The sequence below is a fragment of the Podarcis melisellensis genome (assembly GCF_964234715.1).
Source record: "Podarcis melisellensis genome assembly, chromosome: Z".
Classification (NCBI taxonomy): Eukaryota; Metazoa; Chordata; class Lepidosauria; order Squamata; family Lacertidae; genus Podarcis; species Podarcis melisellensis.
In genome coordinates, this window is record NC_138547.1 from 1,600,028 (window position 1) to 1,625,107 (window position 25,080).

Consider the following 25,080-nt stretch of genomic DNA (forward strand, 5'->3'; position numbering starts at 1 on the left):
CTGAAAAAGGCTGCTGACCCCTGGCCTAGTCCTTCCCCTGCCCACCCCCCTAATATTCTTGAGAGGGTCTCTTCTCCAGTCTTCAGAGAGTAGCTGGAATTGGGGAGGCAGAAAAAGGTCCTCCTCTCCTTCCACTCTGGAGTTTTAATCTGAAATCTTAGGGTCAGTACTGCGCCCATTGCTCAGAAATTGCTTGTGCTAATGAAATTCCCAGTCACAAAATGCAGCTGGAACAATGGGAGTTGGGAACACTGGAAGAAGAAATGCAGAAGGATGTGCTGTGTGGGAGAAGTACAATTTTCCACATATGGACATTCCTTATAGGCATGGCTCCCCCCACAGGCCAAGATCACCAGGGTCTTCTGTGATGGGGGGGGCACCCCTCCTTCCTCCCAGACCTGAGGATTACAGGAATGCAGCTGTAGAGTTGAACCATGAAACCGAGGTGGCAGCAGACCATCTGCCTGGAGTGATCTCTCCCCCCCCCCCACCCCTGGCTCATGGATGAAAAGCACTGGGTGTACTTTTTCATTAGAACATGAAAAGACCTCTGCATTAACTTAACATTGACATAATTCTACTGCTCCTTCTTACTGCCACTTTTCAGTTGCCATAAATATATTTACTCGCTTTGCTGCAAATTTGCAGATTTAAGTGTTGCCAGGACATGAAAAGAGATGGGTGCCCCACCCCCATAATCAACTTCACTATTAATGTAACACAACACACTTCCTTTCCCCCCACCCCAAAGTTGCAAATGGTGTTGCTTTGCTGCATTTTAGAGATAAAACTCCATTCTTTATGAAAACACCAAAAAAGTTTTCCAATTCCTTTTGGCCCATTCAGAACACCTGACAAAGGTATTTGTGGCCCTGTGCTATGTCAAGAACATTGACAGGATCATTGTTGAGTTATCAAGGCCTCATTTGTGCCTTCCTTGGATTTTAATTTTATTTTAATGCCTGGAGTCTGGAGCATGTGGATTCACAAAGAGTGCTTCTGAGAATGAGCTGAAGGCCTTTACTTTGCCTCTGAGCAAGAACCAACAATCCCCTCTATGGTTGGTGGGGTGACTTCCAGCTAAGAGCCCCAGGTGTCCCCTGTATTTGGAAATCAAACACGAGACATTAAAAATTGCTTGGCTGACCCACAAGGCACAGGTTTGTGGGGCAGGGAGAGCGCATTCCTCTTCCATTTGCCTGGAGGAAGTAGATGACCATTGGCCAATCTCCCTGGCTTTTGCCCTGGTCAAGGGCCTGCTGTCAGGAGGTGGGCAAGTTGATTGGGGAGGCCTCCTCACTCTCTGAACCTTGCTCCTCAATGTACTTGTCATGGTGCTTCATGCAGCCCACTGCAACTCACGGGTTGGGCTTGTACTCTTCTGGGAGCATCTGGCCACTTGTAAGTTAACTCCTCCTCTGAACTCCATCTTTCCAGGGGGAGCCCATCACGTTCTGTGAAGAAACATTTGTCTCCCACCGGTCTGCCACCATGCGACAGTTCCTGCAGAACGCAACCCAGCTGCAGCTTTTCAAGCAGGTATTGCAGGTCGTTAAACAAAAGAACAATCCCCATCCCCTGCCTTGCTTTTGTGCGCTGTGATCTATACTGGGCTATGTGCCGTGAAATACAGCTGGGCACTTTGTTTCATAATTAGCTTAATTTATGGGTCAAAATGGGATGTGCTCTACATTAATATCTTTTTCCAGCCCAGCTGACAATCCGTTTACAGGAGCACTGTTTTTGTTTGTTTGTTTGTTTTCCTCTTTTCTGTTCTATAATAGTAAAACCTGCCTCTGGCTCTCCATTCCAAGTCCCTTCCAGTTTTATATTGGAGGCCCCACCAAGCCAGAAAGCTTGAGCAGTGGATCTCTAGCCTGGTATAATAATATGAGACGCCTTGAAAAAGAGAGCGAGTGTGAGCACCTTGGCAGGGGGTTGTTCTTCAGGGCTTTAGGATGGCCTGTGTGATCCCCTCTTGGTGTGCTTTCTTTTTCTTCTCCTGAAGTTTATTGATGGCCGCCTTGATCTTCTCAACTCCGGAGAAGGTTTCAGTGATATCTTTGAGGAAGAGATCAACATGGGTGAATATGCTGGTAAGGAGGAACATTTGCTTGAGTTTGTGGATATCACTTCGAAATGCCGAGCAAAGGAGATGACCCTTCTGTTTGGACCAGAAGTGCCAGGTGGCTTCCTTAGACCTTTAGAAAGATTAGCAAGAGAAGCAAAAGAGGGGTTTCCTCAAGCTGGTCTGTGACTCCACTTTTCAAAACTTCATGCTGTAGACAATTAATTAGGTTCCAGCCTGGCCAAGGTAGTGAGGTTTTAAGTTACATAAAGGCCTGGGGGGCAAAACAAGAAATGAAAAGCAGAAAAAAACACCAAGGAATAAATATATTTATAGCCCTTTCTCTATACTGCTGGTGTCTTAGAAGTCAAATAGTGGGGGAAATAACATATAATACCTGCTTGTATTAGCAAACATAGAAACAAATTTTGAAAGCCTGTGAATTAGAGATTCGGTTGAAGTCAGAATGAACTCCCAAGCCTGGTCCTTGGCAGAATTCCCCCCCCCCCCCCGGTCTCTTAGTGGATTTCAGTTTTGTGGGTCTTGTGGGCTGCCTCGTGTTCTAGTTTTGGTACCTCTTCAAGGCTAGCCCTGTGTGGCCGGGGGCTCTTCGATGTTGGGGTGGCCAGTGCCTTTCCTTCACCTTCCTCTGGAATCAAACCAGGGAACCACGGCCAGCCCACTGACGGGGAAGCTTCAGCCAGGAGTGTTGATGCGGGGAGGGAGACACAAACAACCCTCAGAGCAGCTTTCTATATTTAAACAAGACTCCTTGCTATATTTAGACATGAATAAAAAGCAGCCTCTTTATTGCTCTTTTCTATGAAGACACATTCAGAAGGAGCTGTTATCTCACTAATTGCCCTAGTTTTTATTGGAGGGGGGCAAGTGGGGAGCTAACTTAGATGCATTGTCCTTCCAAAGGAGGTTGCATCTCCATCATAGCTGCATTATCCTTGGGGGGGGGGTGTCTGCTGATGGCAAAATGAGTGCTGCCAGTTCTCATCTGTCTGCTTGCCTCTTTGTGTCAGGTAGTGACAAGCTGTATCTCCAGTGGCTGTCAACGGTTAGGGTAAGTGTCCCCAGCAGCCCAGGTGCTCCTTATTCTGATCGTTCAGCAATTTCTGACTCCTATGGTGAGGGTGCTAAGATGTGGGCCAAAGCTAGTTAAGGCTTAAGGATACTGCTGCACCTTCTCCCAAAGCAGGAACTCTGCTGGTGCTCCGATGCGCATGAACAACGGGCTGACAAAATCTGTTGGTTTTGCTACAAGGTAGGGAGGCAGGAGGCGGGCACCTTTTTGGTATTTGGAGTACCGCTGTTAACTTAATTGATACAGATTAACTGCCATATGATAAATATTTATGAACAGCAGACCCAAAATAGATCCCAGGAGTTGTGGTTAAGTAGTCTCTCCCTCTCCGTATTACACACATTTAAGATAGTAATGGCAAAAGAAATAATTAGCAGAAGCAAGCTCACTGTGTTCCAAACCCCAAACTTACTCCAAGCAGAGCAGTTTCTGTCAGGCGGGAAATGAGGACCGGGCATCCTTGATCACTCGGGGTTCTGAGACAAATAAAAGAAGCTCTGTGAAAACATCCGACGGGCTCCTCTGACATTCTCTTGGAATGCCAAATAGTGTTCCAAGAGCTGTAGAAAAAGAAGTGCTATGAATTAATAAATTAATCATCATCGTCATCATCATCACCCAGTTCTCAAGGGCACAAATATTTGCAATATGGTTCGCTGGAATAAAGCTCACTGTTAATAGTAAATTAAAAACTAGTATTGGGCAAAGTTAATTATTATTTTTTAAAAAATAGCTGTGCCTGAGTGAGTCTTTGTGGGGGGTGGCCAGGGCTGGCAGGGAGGGTATCCGTCTTTTGTGCACGCTGGATTTTATTTATCAAAATAATACATTATGCAGCAAAAGCCAACGTGAGCTGCAAAATAAATAAAACACTAACTGGACTACTAGATTATTCTGTCTGACATATCAGAGCCTCGTGCGTCTTTCCTGGTTGTGCCTCCTGTACGTGCAGTTCGGCCCTTCTGGAAGGAGATGGATTTCTCCTGTCCCCCGTTCCGGCCTCATTTCCCTCTCAACGGTGGAAGAACGGTGGGCATAAGCAGTTTCAGACTGATGTGGGAGAAGGCACTTCACACTCAAGATACCAGATATTTTCATGTGGTGAAATAGATACACAAATAGGTTTTACAAGTGGAGACTGACCCCCTCCTTCCCCTGCTACAGTGATCTTTGAGAACTCAGACATTCTTCCATGTTTAACACCATATTTGTTTGGTGCTATAGCCTCCTATATGACAAAAATGAAGTATGAACTCAATGAACTTAGAAACATGTATCTGGCTATTCAAGAAAACGTTGAAGTGTTTGCCCTGCTTCCTCCTTTAAGAAATTAAATAACCGGATGTTAAGAGCAAAATGCCTGAAGCCTTTTGTATTGCTCAGGTGTGTTTGCAATACTTCTTTTTAGTGTGTGTGTGTGTGCGCGCGCAGAAGTTTGCATTCCAAACCGGGAGTTATGTTGGCTCTTCTGCCCCAGTAACAGTTTACCATGTTGTTCCTTTTCCTCATTGCAGAAAGGAAGTGGTGCCATTTTGAATACAGTCAAGACCAAGGCAAACCCTGCCATGAAGACAGTCTACAAGTTTGTAAGTGTCATAGAGTTGCATAGGAGGTGCAAATATATAGTGGAAGGCTGGGGTTGCTTTTAAGCACACAGGCGGTCTGCTTGCTACACAATGTGTCCTTCGTGTGAGTCATGTAACTTGACCAAACTGGTAGGCGCATGAAACAATAGAGGGCTAAAAAGCCAGGACAGAAAGTATTTTTTGTTACTAGATTAAAATGAAAAATCCCTCGGAAACTGCATAAAAGCTACATACTGTAGCAATAATCATTATTAGCTTTTCATCAATCAGACACTGAAATGGTTCTCAAGGTGCTGGCATAAAACTGTTGGATGAAATGTTTTTTTATGGAAGAAAAAGACTAAACAATCAGTATGAAGAGGAGAAAGTGATGCAGTGTGAATGTTCTCTCTCCTCCCCTCCCCGTGCTGCAAGCCCAGCCACCTGCTGTTAGATCTTCAGTAGGATAAGAAGCAGGAAGAGGAGGAATTTAGGGAAATGTACATGGAAGCAATGCTGTTCTAGCAGAAATTTAACAAAGGCACTGAGGATAAGTCACACATGGATACTCAGACTTTGAATTGCAACCAGAGACCAGTAAGTTCTGGAGTAAACAGTGGAGCTGGTAGGAAAAAGGTTTCCAGCAAGAGCTCATCTCCCCTTCTGCCCCACAGCAGAAGGTGCGTACCAAAGTTGGCAGAGACCCGACCTGGAGCAGAGTCTCCTCCTTTGTGTTCCTGCTTTGCCCTTTATAGGACAGGAGGCCACGGGCAGGAAATTGTCGTTGGGAGCTTTGGTGGAACTCACACTTGCCATCGTTCCTTAACCTACATTCAGCCAGTATGGATCGAAATAGATTATGAAACTGATATTCTCTCACCATCCAGAATCAAGCTCTGAGTGGTGGCGCAGAGAAGCCACGAAGTGTGCTTATGAGCTTCCCTTAGATGCTGCTAAGAGTCGGGTCCTGCCCTAGTCAGGCTTCTTACCCTTACCCTTACCATGCAACACACACACAAAAATAATTAGAGGATAGAGCAGGAAACCTAGGCTTTAGGAGGCAGCGTATTCTCTGCAAACAAAATCTCTTTCCCCCTCATTAAATATTGTTTTTTAACCTCTTGTATCTGTATTTGTTCCTATACCCATTACGTCTTCAGTTTGGTGGACCAATTTCCCCACCCCTCCCTATTCTCAGTAATCAGAAAAGGTGGGTCTTGATGGGAGGAAATGAAGCCCAGTTGCCTCTGCAGCCAGAACAGGGTTTCTGACTTAAATTAATCTCCCTCCGCCCTTTTTTTTCTATGCAGGCAAAAGATCATGCAAAAATGGGAATAAAGGAGGTGAAAAACCGCTTGAAGCAAAAGGTACTTGAAGTTTGTATTCTTAAAAAAAGAAAAGAAAAAGAGTATAAGAACTACTTGGCCAGGAAAAGCATTATGTGATCAATAGAGAGCTGTGTGGTGCTGTGTTGTTAACACACTTCAAAATGCATTACCAGCTGTCCTGGATTTTTCCTACTGTTATAAATATTCACAGACAAAAAAACCAAATACATTAAGAGCTGATGTGGGATGTGTGCCCCTTGCACCAAAAAAAAGGGAGGAGGAGAGATAAGGCAAGTCATTGCAGGTGGCAGCCCCTTGCTCAGGCGGAAAGCATGGACCTGTTCCTTTCTTCTTCTTTCTTTCTTCCTTTCTCTTCTGTGAGAGAAGTCGAGAATCCCTGGCGCTGCATCAGTTGTTACAGATTTATTGCACACATGCACAAAAAGTTCTGTGTGGCAACGGTATGCAAGTCTTGTGTGGATGGCATAGGTTGCACACGCATCTGTTTAACATCCATGCAGCAATGTATGTACACTCGTGATGGCTAAACTTACAGGTCAGTTTCTGCACACCATTTTCTATGTGGAAAACAGTTTCCATGCAAAATTGGTAACGGGTAAAGCATTCTTTCTCCTGCCAATCTAGCAGTTCGAAAGCATGTCAAAGTGCAAGTAGGTAAATGGTACCGCTCCGGCAGGAAGGTAAACGGCGTTTCCGTGCGCTGCTCTGGTTCGCCAGAAGCGGCTTAGTCATGCTGGCCACATGACCCGGAAGCTGTCTGCGGACCAACGCCGGCTCCCTCGGCCAGTAAAGCAAGATGAGCTCCACAACCCCAGAGTCATCCCCGACTGGACCTAATGGTTAGGGGTCCCTTTACCTTTACCTGTAAAGCATTCTTTAGAAGCTGTGTTGGCATCCTACAACCAAGTGTGATTGTGTCTTTAATATTAGAAAGACACCATCTCTGGTGCCATTTTGCTGCCTGTGGAAGGAACCTTTGGCTGGGCCTGTTGATAGTTCCATCAGCCCAGCCTGAGCTGTTTTTCCATTTGGCATCTGCAGATCCTGCCTTTGGTTTCCTTCACTAATGACAGTCTTCACTTTTGTAAGTGAAACTCTGCCTGTGTGCAAGAGAGAGACAGACAGACAGACAGACTAGGGTGGGAGCCTCCCTCCCCTGCTCCCAAGACTGGGCTGGTGTTCCCCCGTCTCCTGGCCGATTTAATTTGAGGCTGCCGTGAAACTGACCTCGCTACCCCCTGCATATTTTCCAGCATTAACATGAAAAGTGTCCCAGCTTTGGCAAGGAAGAACCAAACCTTAAGCCTCACCTTTACGATCTTGGTTGCCAAATAAGGAGTGGCTTTTCTGTACGACAATGGGAGGAATTTTAAAATGCGCTGAAGACAGGAAAGCGGCTTTCTCTGACTGTGCATAGCAATGATGACCTCTCAAATATAATCAAGAGCCTGCTTTTGCCCTTGGTCTGCTCCATCTCTGGGTTTGAATTGCAAATGGGTAATGCTGGGTTGACCTCTGGAGAGGTCAGGCTGGTGTATGTAAGGTCCTCCTCTAATATGATCGCAGAGATTGAATGGAGCTCCCTTCCCATACCACCTCCGTTTGTGGTCTGGGGTTTTAAAAGCATCTGCAATCATTTCCACTGCCTCCTTATGAATGAGAGCAAAAGATTGTTAACAGAGAAAAAGCATGGCAGCTTCATTTCATGCCCAGGGACATTTTTAAAAAATAAAATAAAAGTAAAGGCAGCCTTTCTTGCCCCATTTCACAAATGGAAGAAGGTGGTCCATGTCAAGCTATCATCTTACTCTGTCTCTTTTGAAACCCGGCTCCGTAGAATTGGGCAGCACAAGGGAAGAGCCAGGAGGAGGGAGGAGGGCACTGTTTTCTGGCCCTGCAAATGGTGAAAGGAAGGAATCAGTGGCCAGCTGCAAATGAGGCTGCTAGTTTATTTGCTAGTTCCAAGAGAAGCCTTGTCCTTCAACCCCTCGTACTCTGCGGTGCCTTTGATATGCACCATTTCCAGGGGCCTATAATGCCACAGTACGAGCGGGGTGGAAGCTTGTTCTATGTTAGGCCGTCGTCTTGATGAGCCAAAGATTTTTAGCCCTAAAATGGATGTTCTTTGGGGAACGTGTGCCTGCATGGATGGGCAGAGAGCAGTTCCTTTCCCTTCACATCTGAGCATAATATGCAATATACCTGGGGCGGGGGGAGAGGAGGAGTCTGGTCTGTGCAAAACTTCATACTGTCCTGGCATACGAAAGGAAGAGAGGCTCAAACCTCCGGAATCAAGGATCTGGCAGAGACCCACAGAAACCCACAGAGTCAGAGGGATCTCACTGGGTCACTGCTTCAGGTGCCCACACCACCCCGGGGAGATGGGAATATTTACTGGTAACTTGGCCTTCACCAAAGGTCCCAAGCCACATTGCAGTACAATAAAACAATAAAATACAATAGACAGTAGGCAATTCAAATAACAACCAACCAATAACACAATAAGCAGAAAGAAAATGATATATAACAATTTACTTTAAAAATTCCTTGGGTGGCCAATCATTTTAATTATTGTTTGGTATTGCTTTTAATGGTTTTTGTATTGCTATGCACCTCCCTGGTATTTAAATAAATAAATAAATAAATAAATAAATAAATAAATAAATAGCATTGCACATTCTCAAAACCCTTGATAAAAAGTTATGTAGTTGTGTGCGTTCTGAAAATCCCCAGTGTGGGAGCCCATCAACGCCTGTTTCCTTCGGCGTTCCAGAGAGAGGCTTCCCTGCAGAGGACCTTTGTACACATCTGGCCCGTTGCTGTATTGTCCAAGTATTTGGGAAGCTGGTCTTGAATGCTCAGCTTAACTCGACATGTCAGAGCAAATATTTCTTGTAGGACCAGTGGGTTGTATCAAACCAAGTTCTAATAAGAGTAGGCATACTGAAATGAATGTACATAAGTCGGTTGAAATTGAGAGGAACTCAAAATCTTTTTTTGTAAACTGCTTTGAGGTTTTTTTCCTACAGTATATAAGTTTTATGAAATAAATAAATAATTGTGCCCATTGATTTCAATGAGTAGAGCTAGCATTGTTTTTTAAATATTTCACCAGGAGACAGGTCTTTTTCTAAGCGTGAAGTCCCTTTCACAAATGTTCTTAGGGTCAAAGCTGCAGCTTGCTTTGGTCAGTATGGTGTTGAAAACCTCAGCCTAAGGCCAGGGAGGTGACCTGTTCAAATCAACCAGGTGGCTTTCCATGTTTTAAGAGAGTGAATCACCACCCAAGTGAATGCTTCTCCAGTGCTGTCTGGAATAAGCTTCAGTGGATGAACACTTAGTCACCTGAGCAGTTCTTTTTCCTGCTGCCACAAATGAATGCAGCTGCTTCCGTGCCCTCGTTCTCCTTTTCGGTGGCGCCTTTTCTTTGTCCTCTTCTGAACAGTTTCAGAACACTATCTCCTGTGCTGTAATGCTCATGCATACATCTCAGTCGATTTGCAGGACACGCAACTAGAAGGCACAGCTGGACACCCGTCTTACATGTTCTTGATGTGACTTTTCAAAGGCTGCTTAGGATCTCCAGTTGCTTTGTTCCTTGTAACTCTTCTGTGGATGAAGGGCATCTCTCTGTGTTACCTGAGCAATGGAATTGCCAAAGGAGACATATGTCTGTCCCTACCCCTTCAAAATGGAAAACCCGCCAGGACTTGTCAAGTTGAAATGAGAAGAGGTCATGGAGGTTGGTGAACCTTCACTTCTTCACCTGGGCCCTTACCTTGCAGCGCCACTCTGTGTAAAAATAGCTCAAGAGGTTTGCAAATGGACCTCACATAATTCTTCACCTTCTCTCACCAGGCCTTTGTTTTGCCTTCTGTGCTTGTGTACTCTTGAAATCCACCTGAGAAACTACACCATTACAAGGGCTGTTCTCCTCCACCTGTCAAGGTGTTCCAGCAATGGCATTGACCTCTTTTTTTCTGACTTGTTTTGCTCGTTTCTGCCAGATATGGTCTCAATCTCTTTGACAAAGTTGTGTCTCTTACATTCATGGCTCCTGCCCCCTGATGCCCACTTTGCTGTGTTCTACAAAGACAAGAGGGTATTGTACCATTCATACAAAGTTTCTGTCTAGGGGCTTCTCTTTAACAAGTTTTTAATTTCGGCTGCCACCCTTCCTGCCTGCCTTGATGGACGGTGGCTCCACCAGCTGGGTCTGAAAAGTCCTCTTGTTTTTCTGTCTGGAGCAGACAAAGCTCTTCATAAGGTCCATCTATCCTTTGTCTTGTTTGACCTGAGTGTGTTAGGTCACCCTGTGTCCAAAAGAATCATTTCTAATTGGCTATCAGCTTACATGTCTCATTATAGTGTTTGAGCAAGAGTAGAACTTGAGGGGGCATGTCAAAGGTCACTCCATCAAAGCAGCTGGCTTCGGGGTCATGTGTGCATTCAGTGCTCTCTCTATATTTACCAAGCACTGTTTCCTTGACATTGTTGCAAAGGGGTTTAAAACTGAGGATCACCAGGTTGCAGGCTTTCTTCCTCAACTGATTGTCCCAAGCTTTCAGTCTTCTCTGATCTTCTAGGAGCTCCTGCCTCCCTGTCTCTGCAAAGACTGCCCTTCAATCTTGCTTCGTCTCAACATGTTTTCATTACATGGCATGCATGCACACACACTCGCCTAACCATGAACTCAAGTCACTAGTTTAGTTCAATTTTCTTAAAGGCCAAAAGGTGTGGGCTTGCCAGTTCCCACCGTTCCTTACTAGCAGTCGATTAAAGACTACTTAAAAATATTATCAGCTGTCCCGCTTTTAACTAATGGATTGATTCGTTACATTTAAATATATTTGCACATTGCAAAGCTTCAATGAAACATGATTTATGGTTGGTTTTGTTTGTCTGTTTCTTATGGTCAGTCCTGAAAGCAAGAGCTGTAATTACCTTCCTGAATATTCTCTGTTAAATCAAATGTAAGCTTGTGGATTCGTCCCTGCTTTGATTAAGCACCAGGTCCAAAATTACTCACAAAATCAGCAAGGGAGGGGCCATAGCTCACTGGTAAACCAAGCTTGCTGAAGGTCTTGGATATGAGCACCGCTAGCATCTCCAGGAAGAAGGATCCTTGTGCAGCTGGTGAGAGGGACCCTTCCCTGCTTGGGACCCTGGAGAGTCACTGCTGGTCAAGGGTAGAAAATACTGGGTTCACCTGTCAGTGTTGTGGGAGACTCTGGGTCTAGAAGGCGCTTTGACATGGCATTTAGTTAGCTTTGGGTACAGCTTGCTTAATTTTAAGAGTTTTCAAAAATCAAACTTGACCTTTGCATGTGCACAAGGGAAAGGAGCCAGTGAACCAGGGTGCCCTGCAACAACTTACTGTAACAAATTGCATTATTGTAAGGAAGTTGGTGCACAGTCAACAAAGTGCCCCACAAGGAGACAGAAGCCGGGGGGGGGTGTTCAACATAGTAGAGGTCTTTCTGTAGCCAACAGAGATCTATTGCTGGCCAGTGAATGTTTAAAATATCCACCAGGGAATGCTCAGACGGGTTGGATTCAGCTCAAGCACTGGTTCTCCAAGGGCAAACATCCACAATAGGGCTTTACACTCCTGACCTGGCCATTCTCAGGCTCCCATAACATGTCAACTGCAGTTTTAAGGGGCCTCAGTAGCAAACCCTCGACTTCTCCCCCCCCCAAAATTTTATTTTATTTTCCAAAGGTACACAATATTCAGTTAGCAATAACAACACAAAATAATAACATAAATAAATAAATAAATAAATAAATAAATAACTAGAAACAAAGACAGAAACCAAATCATACACCCATGTGGGTTCCCTCCCCCAATACTCACCATCTCTTAATCTTTAGATTCTTACTAACATGGCGTCTTTTGGTCATCCTTAATATCCTTAATATATTACCTTTTTCGTGTTCTACTTTACAAACTTAGTCTATACATGCCAACATATTATCCTTAGAATATGTTTCTTCATGTAATCCTCAAAGCATTGCCATTCTGACCTTAAATTCTGATTAGTCTGATGCCTTATGGTTGCTGTTAACTTCACCAACTCTATGAATTCGCTTAAATTACAGATACAATCTTCCTTTGTGGGGGATAACATTTCCTTTCCGGTTCCTTGCAAGTAGTAGTCTGGCTGCAGCTATGGCATATAAGAATATTTTTTTCTTATCTTGTGGGATGTCCTTTCCTAAGATACCCAATAGGTACGCTTCTGGTTTTTTCTCTATAGAAATTTTTAACATCTTTTTTACGTCATTGTAGAGACATCCCCAGAATCTTTTAACTTTTTTGCAGCCCCACCATGCATGTATCATAGTCCCCTCCACCTCCTCACACTTCCAGCATAGATTAGATTTTAACTTACATATTTTGGCAAGTTTGGAGGGTGCCATATACCACCTATAAAACATTTTCATTTTGTTCTCTTTTATGGAATGGCTGGCGGTAAATTTTGTACCCAACTTCAAAAGTCTTTCCCAGTGTTCTATCTGTATTACATGGCCGATGTCTTGGGCCCATTAGACCATTACTTCTTTTATTTATTTCTCTTTTAATTCCCATTCTAGTGTCAAATCATAAGTTTTGGATAATAATTTCTTGTTGTTTTTTAATAATACTTTTTGTAATTTCTTCTTTTCCAAAACCTAATTTTTTAATCGAATTGAAAACATTATTTAATTGATGAAATTGGAGCCAATCGGTAAGATAGTGTCTTATCTCCTCAAATGATTTTAATTTTAATTGTCCTTGATCTTCTCTTAATAAGTGAGTATATGTTGCCCAATTAGTTTCCATATTTAATTGTTTTACTGATATCTATTTCATACCTTATACAAAGCATTTCTAAGAATATGGTTGGTAAACCCTCTGTGGACTTTCACTTTATTGCAAGCCCTCAACTTCTGTGCCTCTTCTTGAACTATCTAAAATTAACTGCTGGCAGATACTACAAAATGGTCCTCCTTGATTCCTCCTGCTTTCCCTCACAGGTAACAACCCACTTCTGCATCAGTATTAAAATAAATTTGATTACCTTTTCCAATTCTACAATATCCATTTCGCGGTGTGGTGACCGGAACTGTATACACAGAGTAGTTGGGGAACCCTCTCAGATGGGTGGAGTACTACTACTGCTTCTACTCCAGATGTGGTCACACCAGACATTTATATAATGGCTCTATGATATTGGCAGTTTTATTTTCAATTCATTTCCTAATGATCCCTAGCATGGAATTAGCTTTGTTCACACAGAGCCACTGCACACTTCCTCAATCTTTCCACTATGACCCCAAGGTCTCACACCTGGTCTGTCACCTCCACTTCAGACCCCATGAGCATATATGTGAAATCCAGGGGGTTTTTTTTTTGCTCCAACGTCCCTCACTTTGTTTTCATTGAATTGAATTTGCCATTTTCCTGCCCACTCACTCAGTTTGCAGAGGTCCATCACAATCTTTTTGTTTTAACAACTCTGAACAATTTAGTGTTATTAGAAAACTTAGCCACCTCACTGCTCACTCTGTAGATCACAGGTCCCAATACCAGTCCTTAGGGGGCCCCACTTTTTCCATTTGCAGAACTTTCCATTTATTCCTACTCTTTGCTTCCTGCAACTTAACCACAAGAGGACCTCTCCTCTTATTCCATGGCTCTTAAGCTTACTTAGGAGTCTTTGGTGAAGTGCTTTGTCAAAAGCTTTTTGAAAGTCCAGGTACACAATGTCAACTAGATCGCCTCTGTCCATCTTGCTATATGCTGGGAGGTGTGAGATTCCAGAGGTTCCAGGTGCTTCGCTGGGGTTTGTGTTTCCTTTGGAAATGAGACACAGCGGAGACTGTGGTGTCTTTAGGATATATGGCTTATTTACATAAGCCTACGATGGAGATGCTCACAGCATTAACTCTCCAAGAAGTTTCTTTTCCCATGGCCCAGCCCCCTCTGCTGCAGCTTACTGTGTTTAACAGACTGCCACCTTTTCCCTTCAGCTCACATCAAGGCCAACTGCATTCCTAAACTCTACTCTGCTTTGTCTCTGCTGTCTTAGAGCTGAGGGAGGGACCTTACCTCTCTGCCCTCTAGCATACAGCCACTCCTTTGTGTCCCTTAATGGTTCCTCACCTTCCCTTTTGCTCTCTTCTAATGGCCCCTCTGTCAGGTGATCTCTTGAGCACAGGAAGCCAGGCTGGCTTGATTTTAACATGTTAAATCCAGTGTCTAGCACCCAGGACTTGGAAGGGAGGGTCCAGGAATTAGAAAGGGTGTTCATGGCCCCCCACAAGCTCTTAACAATATTCTCTAAAAATTCTCTAAAATTCTCTAAAGAATTCCAATAGGTTTGTGAGGCAGGACTTTCCCTTGCAGACGCCAGCCTGGCTCTGCTCCAGCAGGTCTTGTTATTCCATATGCTTTGTTTTGGACTGGGCAATGGTTTGTCTTTGGTGGACTGTCTTTATGTGTCTGATTAATTTTATGTATTTACTTAGGGCCACTTCATCCAAAGTTGGAATTTGGGGGCTATTTTGTTATTCTGTGGCATGTGTGTTGAGTTTTTATATAACTTGTGAAAGAACAAAAGTGTGGCCGTGGCTTATATGCTAATTGGTTTCTTTTATCTATGCTTTTTTGTTGTTGCTGTTGTCATTCCTAACATCAAAACTTGTTCAGTCGGTTTTATCCCCAAGTCCTTCCTTTTTGCCCCTCGCCCTTAATCAAGAGTGTTCCTGGCCATGCAATTCACCATTTCCTACCATACAGGACGTTGCAGAGAATGGCTGCTCCACTGTGCCAGAAAACTCCCTCCCATGGACAACTCCTTCCCCACTGGCTGAACAAAGAGATCCCAGACTCCACGAGGACAGAAGGCCAATCACTGTGCACTTTGGGCAGGTACGTGGGGGAGGTCGGAATTATTTGAAGTGCATGATTCAAACACCTTGGCTTCCTTTTTGCTTTCTCTGTAGGAAGATGCACACACAGACTCATATTGGTCCAGGGGAAGCCAAGCAGTTCTGGGTCATGTGCAGCCCCAAAATCTGTTGGATCACGGGCAATCCATGTTGTGTGAAAGGGTTATTCTGTGCACAAAACCAGACTTTGCACATCGCTACAAAGACACCTGGATTTGGAGCTGTGCAGCATCTTCTGCTTCGCACAAGTGGCTTGCTTTAAAGTTGGAAGTGGCAGCTGACTCAGATCTGAAGCCCTCACAAGGCTCGCATACCATGCCCCTGCCTGTGTTTCTCTTGCTCATACTTCTGAGGATCTCTTGCCATGTATTAACCTGGAAAGGGGAAGCATCCTGCCGGTTCCATCGCGGAGGCGACAGCTTTTTCCTTCCCTGTGACTCCGTTTAAGGTGTCTTCTGTTATCTAGCCCAATTATTAGTGTCAGCAGCGAGCGGCTTATTATAATAAGCACTTCGGCACACTTTGAACAGAAAAAGCAATGAACTGTGGTTGGAAAATCAATTAATGGTTCTTTAATAGCATATTTCTGTATTGACTCTGGTGCTCTGTAGGCTGGTTATTTTTATTATGGCCCTGGCAATATATTTGTGAAACTTAGCCAGGATTGGAGTAGATAATAATTAGAAAAACGTATACAAAACTACTGAGATCAACTTTCCAGCTTTCGCCTTGGCGGGGGTGGTGGTGGGAGAGAAGTGTGATGGGTTCACTTTTTGTTGTCACAAGATTTGTTGGCCCCAGTTTTAATTTTAATCTAATTTTCCATACTAGTCTGTGAAGTTTAAATATTAAAGGGCAGGTGTGAATTAATACCTGATTTCTCCAAGTGTCCATGTGACGGTAGGTATAATTATACTGAGTACCGAAATAGCACTATTATTTTTAAACGCTTTAATGCTTTTTAAACAACAGTAGTGTTGGATGCCACATTAAGGCACCAAATATTTTCATTTAAATGCACACACAGGTTTGAAAACTCATGTCTCCTTATGCATGAGATGCAATCATTCACTGGTGTATCTTTATAATGGCTGCTTTTATGCAAACCTCACTCACTCTCTAACATGCACACATGGAGAGAGACATGTATATTTAGAACGGGGCTTCAGAGCCTCCTAATGAAATTTCTGTATTTGCCCAGCTATTGGAGTATTTTTCTCTGCGTGAGTGAATGGGTTTGAGATCAGTTGCTCTTGTGTTGCAGGAATGTATCTCCCTTCCGCTTTGTTTATCAATACAGGTTTGCTTCGTTTGCTTTCTTACACTTATTTCCTTCCTTCTGCCATAGAACCCAAGGCAGCAAACATGTAGTTCCCAGGCAGTCACCCCTTTCAGGCACTGACCAGGCTCAGACATGCTTAGCTTCAGAAGATGGTGGTGGCCTCATGTGTCTTCCAGGGGACCCTAAGAGCTTTTGGGCTGTGCTCCAACAGCTCCTTTTTTATTCTAACGAATAGCAATGTCCCTCTTCTCCATTCATCATTAGAAGACAACTACTTTTCAGAAATCACCAAGCAAAGTCACTTTGTGTCTGGTATATTGCACACAAAGGATTTACATGGGGAGCAGAAATTCTGTGTGCTGCTGCTGTTAGCAGGGTGGGTTAATAAGGCAGAAGGAGATTGTTCCAAAATGATGTAGTTTTCACAGTAACTCTCCACTCCCACTTTCTTTGCCTTTGTTTCTTCCGCTGGTTTGGGTCTCTCCTCAAGAGAAACACATTAATGGCCGTCCTTACATTGCAGACGCCACATTCTGCCAAACCTTTGTCCACATTTATAGCTTGGTGATAATTCGGATTAAAAGCTGTCAAAGCATTTTTCCTGAGAAGGGATGGGTTTTAGTGTGGAGATGTGAGTAGAAACCCCAATATTATTATTATTTTAAGTTTAATGTTGCATTTTAAGTGCCTCATACAGATAATTAAAAAGGAGTGAAAATCCAGGTGAGGGTGGAGCGGTTTGCACATTCCCAGAAAGAGAGGAAGATGTGAAAGAAGGGTGTTCACTTCCTCAGTTATTCCTTGCTACCCATGTCTGTTCTCATCCTGACATCCTTTATTCAGAAAATGCATTCATGTTGGTGAGGGTCAAGCGCCTCCTCCCCAATCTTCTTCTTCTTATTTGTTATTCTTATAAACCACCTTTTCCTCCAGAGGAGCTCGAGGTGGGGTACATGGTGCTTCCCCTCCTGGTTTTATCCTTGGAGCAGCAACCCTGTGAGGCAGGCTGGGCTGGGAGACAAGGACTGGCCCAAGGCCACCCAGAGAACTTCCGTAGCCAAGCGGGGATTCAAGCCCTGGTCTCCCAAGTCCTGTTCCAACACTCTTCACCACAACACCACCCTGGCTGCGTTACATATCAGTAGCGCAGGCTGGCTTGCTGTGGCTGTGGCAGCTCCTCAGCCCACCAGCCCCAGCAAGACGCCTTAATTGAGATGTGCTGTCAGAGTGACAAACACATTTGCATACAGTCTATTTATTTTTCTGGGAGACGTCTGCTGGCTGCTGTGGGTTGAAATCCTTAATCAGCTTGCTGAAAGTGAGCCGGCAGCTCGGCTCTCCCTGTCCTACGCCACCAAGCAAGCGGGCCTTTTCTTCATTAAGTGACAGATTAGCTGAAGGGGAGGAGGGACAGGGCTTGCGAGCCAACGGCAACATTTAATTTTAACTCATTAGGGCTTGCCTGGCTGTAGCTGGCAGCAGCCGGGGGTGTGCGTCTTGTGCCCCGCTTGGTCCTTGTCATCACTCTGCTGGCAAAGGGGCCCAAGTCCGGCTTAGATGACCAGGCAGCTTCAGGGCGACCTGGGCTACGTCTTGCTCCGTCCAGCTGGAGGTTTTCTTCTGTGTGCCATGGGAGCATTTCTGGCTCTGCAGTTGTTTCGCAGCAGATTCTCAGGCATCCTGGGAAAACAAGGTCACTACAGCATTACTCTTCTTGCAAAAAGCAGGACAAGCTGTTTGGGAGTGGAATGGGATGCCTCAAAAGGTGGCGGATGTTTTGAAACAGAGGTTGGGTGGCCATCTGCCCGAGATTCTTTAGTTGTGATTCCTGCATTTCCATGAGTTAGGCTACATTACCTCTTCAAACTCTACAATTCTATTGATTCTAAGCTAGCTAAGCCCCTATCTTGAGAATTGCAGCCATCAGGCTGTGTGGAGAGAACCCTGTTTGCTGCCTTTGCTCAGTTCCGGAGCTTGAAACCTTGCTCTCTTTGGGAGTGGGGACAGCTGCAGTTCCTGTTGCTTTGCACCATGTGGCCAAGGGACAAGGCAGGGAATTGGTGGTATTTAGAATCCTTTGAGCATGTTAAATCTGAAGCAGCCAAACCTGCAACATTCTCTTGCCTGTTTATGGAGCTTTGAGTTCAAGATCAAGGAGCTGGAAGAGCTGCGTGTGTCTAGACCAGTTCTTAATTTCCATTATTGCTCAACTTGCAACCTTTAGCTGGCGGCTCTGACTTCCGTACCCTGGTCTCTTGACCACTGCAGGAAGTGTCCCTAGAGGGATGCTGTACAGAATGTAGCATGAAACAGTTTCACAGCTGGGCCACTCTGCAGCTGGGTCATAACTGGCTGAGGGGAGGAAAAAGTCATCTGTTTCCATTTTGAGATATATATTTTTCTACTTTTGAAGCTGTTTGTCAAACAGTTTTCCTTCTCCAGTGTAATAGTACGCATGCACGCTGCTCAGTCTTTATCCCTCAGTGAGCAGGAGAGAATGGATGTAATCCCTACAGGAACCCCTCCAGTTATGTGGCAAAAATGCATCTGGAAGTGAAATCTTGCTGCAGAATGTGCTAAAGAGGAGCCCATCATGACATGTTTGGTGCAAACCTGTGAAGCTCCACCAAGACTCTGCCACAGAAACGAGGGGGAGGAGAAGTTTTTGCCATCAGTCGCACTCTTGTTTCAGCCTTAAGCCATGCCTGTGACATGCCTGACCCATTGGGAAGCCTAAGGAAGATGTGCCTGGATTCTCAGTGGAAGCCTTGCTCTTCCAGAGAGTACAGGAAGCGGTGCTTATCCCTCTTCCCTTGAACAGTTCGCTCGCTTGAAGAAAGTACAGCCTGGGGAGGGACAGAGCTCTGCAGGCTATTGCCTCCTTGTGGGAAGGCTGCTCTGCAGTTCTCAGCTGGTAGCCTGTTGCTTTGAGAAGATTGGGAGGTTGGGGGAATGAGGAGGGAAACAAGAAAGGACAGCCAGATACATTTGCAAAATGCAAAACTTGGTCATTGAGGCCAGTAGTGAGTGGTAGAGTGAGGCTCACTTGACCCCAGCCAAGTTGCTTTCCTTATGCACACACGCATAACACAGTGGAACAGTGAGCATCACATCAATCTTCTGCCTCTAGTAAATTGGGCAGACGGTTGGCTTGCTGATGGGTCTCTGCCCAAACCCCTCTGAACTTCCATACTCTTGTGCTAACACAACCAAGAGCTCAGCAAGCTGGCATGTTTCCGGAATGATAGCTTTATATATATGACTCCATCTGCAGGAGAGGAGAGACTGTTCTGTTCCTCCCCAGATAATCAAGCTCATGTCTGTTGGTATTCATCTTAAATCAGCTGGTCTGCCTTGGGTTTTGTAGACGTGTATTCCAGCATTGAGCCTGGCAACCAGCAGCTCCCCATGAGAAGCTGCAAGAATGACCAGTTTTAAAAAGAAGAAAAGGCGAGGAAGTTTAAAAACCTGGTGTGGCTTTTTGTCTTTTGCTTAATGCACAATTGGTGAATTTTCCTTGTTTTAAATGAGAAATATATGCAGTTAGCTCTCTGCTGACAGTGTCCTTGAGGATTTGACAGTGAAATTTTCCAGCATTTGCTCTTCGTTAGGATCCTGGCGGTGTCTAACAAGGCAGCCGAACTGCTGGTACCTTCGACTCCTGTTTGTTCTCCGAGGGCTTGGGGGCTGCTGCAGTAAGCACATCGACCGGGGCTGATCATTACAAGGGCGTACGCCACCATGAATAAAAATGTCACACATACTCCCCCCGTCTCACAGCAGTACAAAATGTCAGCCCTGTCAAACACACATTGCAGGGAGCACTGAGCAGTCGGTACAAATTGGAAAGCCGAATATTCCCCCGGCTTCCTGATATTCTTCATTTGAAGCAGAAGAAAAACAGTTGTTAACCTATTAGCTGTGTGATTTTAAACTCTGCTGAAGCCAGAGATGGACAGGTTTTCTGGGCACGCTGGGCTGAATGTGTTCCAGGTTTTGAGGAGCTGACCTCTCTGTTGTTGTTTTTTTGTCTTTGAGGGGAGCCCACAATGACTTTCTTGTGGACGTCTGCTGGTTCTTGGTGGCGTTTCAACTGTCTCGCTTCAGGAACTTGGAAAGACTTTCTGAGCAATTTCCCCCTCTTGTCCCCTCCCCCACCCTGCCAAAAATGAATTGAGCTCATGCTCTAGACAAGCGTCTGGGAAGCAGTTTGCTTGTTTGTTAGTTGCATTTATATCCCACCTTTTTCTCTAAGTGGTGCCCATAGTTTCCCCCATCCTCTTTGAATCTCCACAGTAGCCCTGTGAGGTAGGCTAGGCTGAGATATGCAGTCCCTTGCCCAGGGTCACCCGGTGGCCTTCATGGTAGTGGGGGGGATTTGAACCCCGGTCTCTTCCAGCTCCTGGCCCAGAACTCTTAACCTTATGCAGCAGTGTATATTGAAGGAGCAGAAGGCACAGCAGTGCTTTTAATTAAGTAATCAGTATTTACTTAAGGTCCGTATAGTTAAAGCTATGGTTTTCCCAGTAGTGATGTATGGAAGTGAGAACTGGACCATAAAGAAGGCTGATCGCCGAAGAATTGATGCTTTTGAATCCTGGTGCTGGAGGAGACTCTTGAGCGTCCCATGGACTGCAAGAAGATCCAACCTCTCCATTCTGAAGGAAATCAGCCCTGAGTGCTCACTGGAAGGACAGATCCTGAAGCCGAGGCTCCAAGACTTTGGCCACCTCATGAGAAGAGAAGACTCCCTGGAAAAGACCCTGATGTTGGGAAAGATGGAGGGCACAAGGAGAAGGGGACGGCAGAGGACGAGGTGGTTGGACAGTGTTCTCAAAGCTACCAGCATGAGTTTGACCAAACTGCGGGAGGCAGTGGATGACAGGAGTGCCTGGCGTGCTCTGGTCCAGGGGGTCACGAAGAGTTGGACACGACTGAACAACAACATTTACTTATTTTCATTATTTATATGCTGCTCACTAACTCTTCATCAATCAATAAAACAGCAAAAAGCAACATGAAATTTCAGTAGCAGCAAATAAAACCATATAATAATGTGTGCAACGCCACTAAAAGTTGCTGGAAAGGGAGTACAGTGAAGGTGCCAGGCATACTTCCCTGGGGAGAGCATTCCATGTCTGGGGAGGCCACCACCGGAAAGTTGGACTTTCAGTCTGATTCTGTAAGACTGCCCCAAAGGCACTGACATTCTAAATAAATAAGTAAATTGCAACCACGATAGCAAGACCTCCTAAAGGAGGTTGCTGGGCCTTGGTAAGCAAGGAGGTCATGATCTAAGCTGGGCTTGGGGGGGCGGGGGATATGGGGATCTGTGGGAGGCAGAAGTAAGGCTGCGCAGTGCATCCATGTAGTGTGCTTTTATATCCCATCGGCCATGACTTGGAATCCAGCCAATTCACTGTTTTGCCTTTGACTTTGTTCAGAATCTGACATATGTCACAAACCCAGACTCTTCCATGCCTTTCAGGTGGGGGTATCCAGTTTGTGGTTATGATGGGAAGGTCTTGCCCATCTGCTTTGGAGATGTTTGCTGTTGGCTTTGAACTGTGCAGCTGGGACCATGCGCAGGTGTGCTTTTATCACTACCTGACGGATGACAACTTTTGGTGATACTTGTATTACCTAAAATAGGATGCCTTTCCTCTCATCTTTTCACCACTTTTAAATTTCAAATAGGAAGGAGTATGAGGTTATCCAAAAAAGGATGTTTCCACTTGAGAGAAGTGAAGAAGTAAGAATTCTGTGGACAGCTGAAAACTTGATTGATATGTGCTGCCTTCCATTGTTTTTCAATATTTGCTTTTGAGAACGTAAAAAGAGCCCTGCTGGGTCTGAATAATAATAATAATAATAATAATAATAATAATAATAATAATAATTATTATTATTATTATTATTATTATTATTATTATTACTATTTATAATTTCTGCAGCCACTCTGGGCAGCTTCCAACAGAAGGTTAAAAATACATTAAAACATCAGTTATTAAAAACTTCCCTAAACAGAGCTGCCTTCAGATGTCTTCTAAAAGTCAGATAGTTGTTTATTTCCTTGACATCTGATGGGAGGGTGTTCCACAGGGCAGGTGCCACTACCGAGAAGGCCCTCTGCCTGGTTCCCTGTAGTTAGGTGAAAGGCCTAACTGGTTCAACATCCTGTTTCCCATATTGTCATGCAGATGCCTCCCACTGCCCACCCCCGTCCCCCAGAAACAGTACTTCTGTCTTGTTGGGATTCAACCTCAGTCTGTTTTCTCCACAGTTTATACATTATTTTATGAAACCCTGTTAGTCACTGTTATTCTGCACTAGGAAGCCCCAGCCATTGTCCTCAAAGTTGCCATTGATGGGCGGGCGGAAGCCCTCCGCTGGTAATAATAATAATAATAATAATAATAATAATAATAATAATAATAATAATAATAGTAATAATAATAATAATTTTTATTTATAGCCCGCCCTCCCCAGCCAAGGCCAGGCTCAGGGCGGCTAACAACCAATAATAAAAATACAACATTAAAACGTTAAAACAATTAAAGCGCAGCCTCATCACAGGAGGAGAAAGGAAAAAGAAAGAGGGGGAGGGAATTAAATTGACTCCAAGCCAAAGGCCAGGCGGAACAACTCTGTCTTACAGGCCCTGCGGAAAGAAATCAGATCCCGCAGGGCTGTGGTCTCATGAGACAGAGCATTCCACCAGGCTTGGGCCAGTGTTGAAAAGGCCCTGCCTCTGGTTGAGGGTAATCTGACTTCCTTAGATTTATTCACTGGTAGCAGTGAATAAAGCAGGAGCTGCCTGGAGAAGACCCCCGCCCATCACTTCAGGAGAGCTCAGAGCACTCTGCTGTGTTTCTTGTCTATTGTGCAGGTTACAAATATGGTAACATGGTGGCAGGGGGTTGTCCTTTGCTGATACAGGGTAGTGATGAGGAACATGTGGCTCTCCAGATGTTTCTGGACTCCAGCTCCTGTTGAGGACGCTGTCTGGGGCTGATGAGAGTTGGAGTCCCAGCATTCTTTCTGGGACCCCAGGCGAGCTCTTCTTTTTACAAGAAAGGAGGGTAGGAAGCCAACATCCTATCTGGGACTTTTCGAGATCAAAGGCAGTGTCTTCAGACCTGGAGAAGTGGTGTGAAATCCACACCATCACCATCTCTGGGCTCAGGCCAAGGCTCCTGCCCAATGCCCTCGCAGCGGGCGCATGCAGAGTGCATCGCGGCAGCCATCCGGAGAGCCGGGAAGCATTCTGCCCCACCTCCCTTCCAGAGACCCCACTGCCTGTTCCTTTGACAAGAGGCCTGTGACAGTAATTTAGCTGCCTTCAGCAGCACCAGCGTGGACATCCACAGCCTCATCTATGTAGCACAGGTAATTAGGCTGATGTTCCACCACAGCTTCCACTTCTGACCTTTTGGAAACAATGTGTTTTGCTGCATCAACAAATTAACTGCAAATCGGATGCTGGTTTTAGTAAATATAATTTTCACGTCCTTTGAATATGTGTTTGCAGTATGACGGGGGGGGGGGGCTCCTGAACTTGAAAAGAGAAAGCACTGTGGGAGTGCGTGGGCGGGTGGGCGGACTCGCTCGCTCACCTTCCTTCTGCTCCCCCTTGTTACTTGCCTTGCCAGAAAAACGGGGACCTTCCTCACAGGCCACCTCCATTCCAGCCGTGGCCGTGACTACGATGTTTCAAATGCGGGGAGAATGAGATGCGTCCCCTGTGGCCAGTCCTACATGTGGGCAGGAGGGGGAAACATTCCACGCAGTTGCACTGTGCAAATGGGAGTTTGGTGCTGAGTATCGCGGTCTATGCCCAGAGGATCTCTGGTCTTCTTTCATAATTTAAAAAAGCAAGCTTCTAGCCCTTAACTTTTCATAGAGGCTGGAGAGTGTCTGGGCACTGCAGGATTCCACAGGGGCTGCCATGTGCAGCTCTTTGCATTTCCTCATGACAAGGGGGGGGGGAGAAAATCTCACCAGCTTTCCTTGGAGTACAGCGTTTTTGGTTTTGCTAACCGTTCTGCAGACCCCTGCATGGAGCAGAGCACAGGGGTGCAGTGAAGGTTTTAGTCTTTCTGCTCCTTTATAGAGCTGGTTTCCCCAGCCTGGTGCCCTCCAGCTGTTTTGGACTGCAATTGGGGCTGATGGAAGTTGTAGCTAAACAAAGCTGGATGGCACCAGGCTGGGCAAGACGCAGCCAGATTCTCCACATTTCAAGGGTTGCAAAAGCACCACGCTTCTAAATGACGTTCACAGTGACTGCAGTGCTATATTTTGGCCTGTGTATGTGTTATAAATCTTAAAAGATATCATATAATGCATGGTTTTCCCAGAATGTAAGAGCAGCTGTACTGGGTCAGACCGAAAGTCAGTCCGGTCTAGCGCCCTTCTTCCTACAGTGTCCAACTGGATGCCTCCTCTGAGAAGCAAGCAGGGCAGAAGGGCAACACCCCTCCCCTGATGCCTCTCTCCTCACCCCTCCAAACAGCTGGTATTCAGGTAGACTGCCTCTGAGCAAGGACTAGAGATGGTTCCCCACCCCATTTACTCGCACCTGCCCTGTAGGGGTGTTAGACCTGTCAGCTGCGAAAAGCTTTGGGGGCGCATCTCAAGGAGGCCTTAAGGCACTGCGTATTTAGCATGCAGCAATGTCCAGTGTGCATTGTATTTGCTGATGACTGAAGTTTCCGCTTTGGTGCCACAGCTAAGCACCCGACCAGCAAGACCACCTCCTCCCAAGATCCACCGCTCCTCCAGGCCCG

At 45.3% G+C, this 25,080-nt stretch overlaps 1 protein-coding gene across 5 annotated transcripts in view; it reads left to right on the plus strand.

Annotated features, from left to right (window-relative positions):
• Positions 1-25,080, plus strand: part of DENND1A (DENN domain containing 1A) — a 267,383-nt gene that overhangs the window by 215,076 nt on the left and 27,227 nt on the right. For 2 of the 5 annotated variants that reach the window (XM_081896346.1, XM_081896348.1), the window contains exons 14-20: positions 1,438-1,539; positions 2,009-2,096; positions 3,100-3,140; positions 4,676-4,747; positions 6,037-6,093; positions 14,861-14,992; positions 25,023-25,079. In XM_081896346.1, the coding sequence (XP_081752472.1) occupies positions 1,438-1,539; positions 2,009-2,096; positions 3,100-3,140; positions 4,676-4,747; positions 6,037-6,093; positions 14,861-14,992; positions 25,023-25,079 (549 nt within the window). The remainder of the gene's footprint in view (positions 1-1,437; positions 1,540-2,008; positions 2,097-3,099; positions 3,141-4,675; positions 4,748-6,036; positions 6,094-14,860; positions 14,993-25,022; position 25,080) is intronic. The other 3 variants (XM_081896347.1, XM_081896349.1, XM_081896350.1) reach the window with 2 other exon arrangements.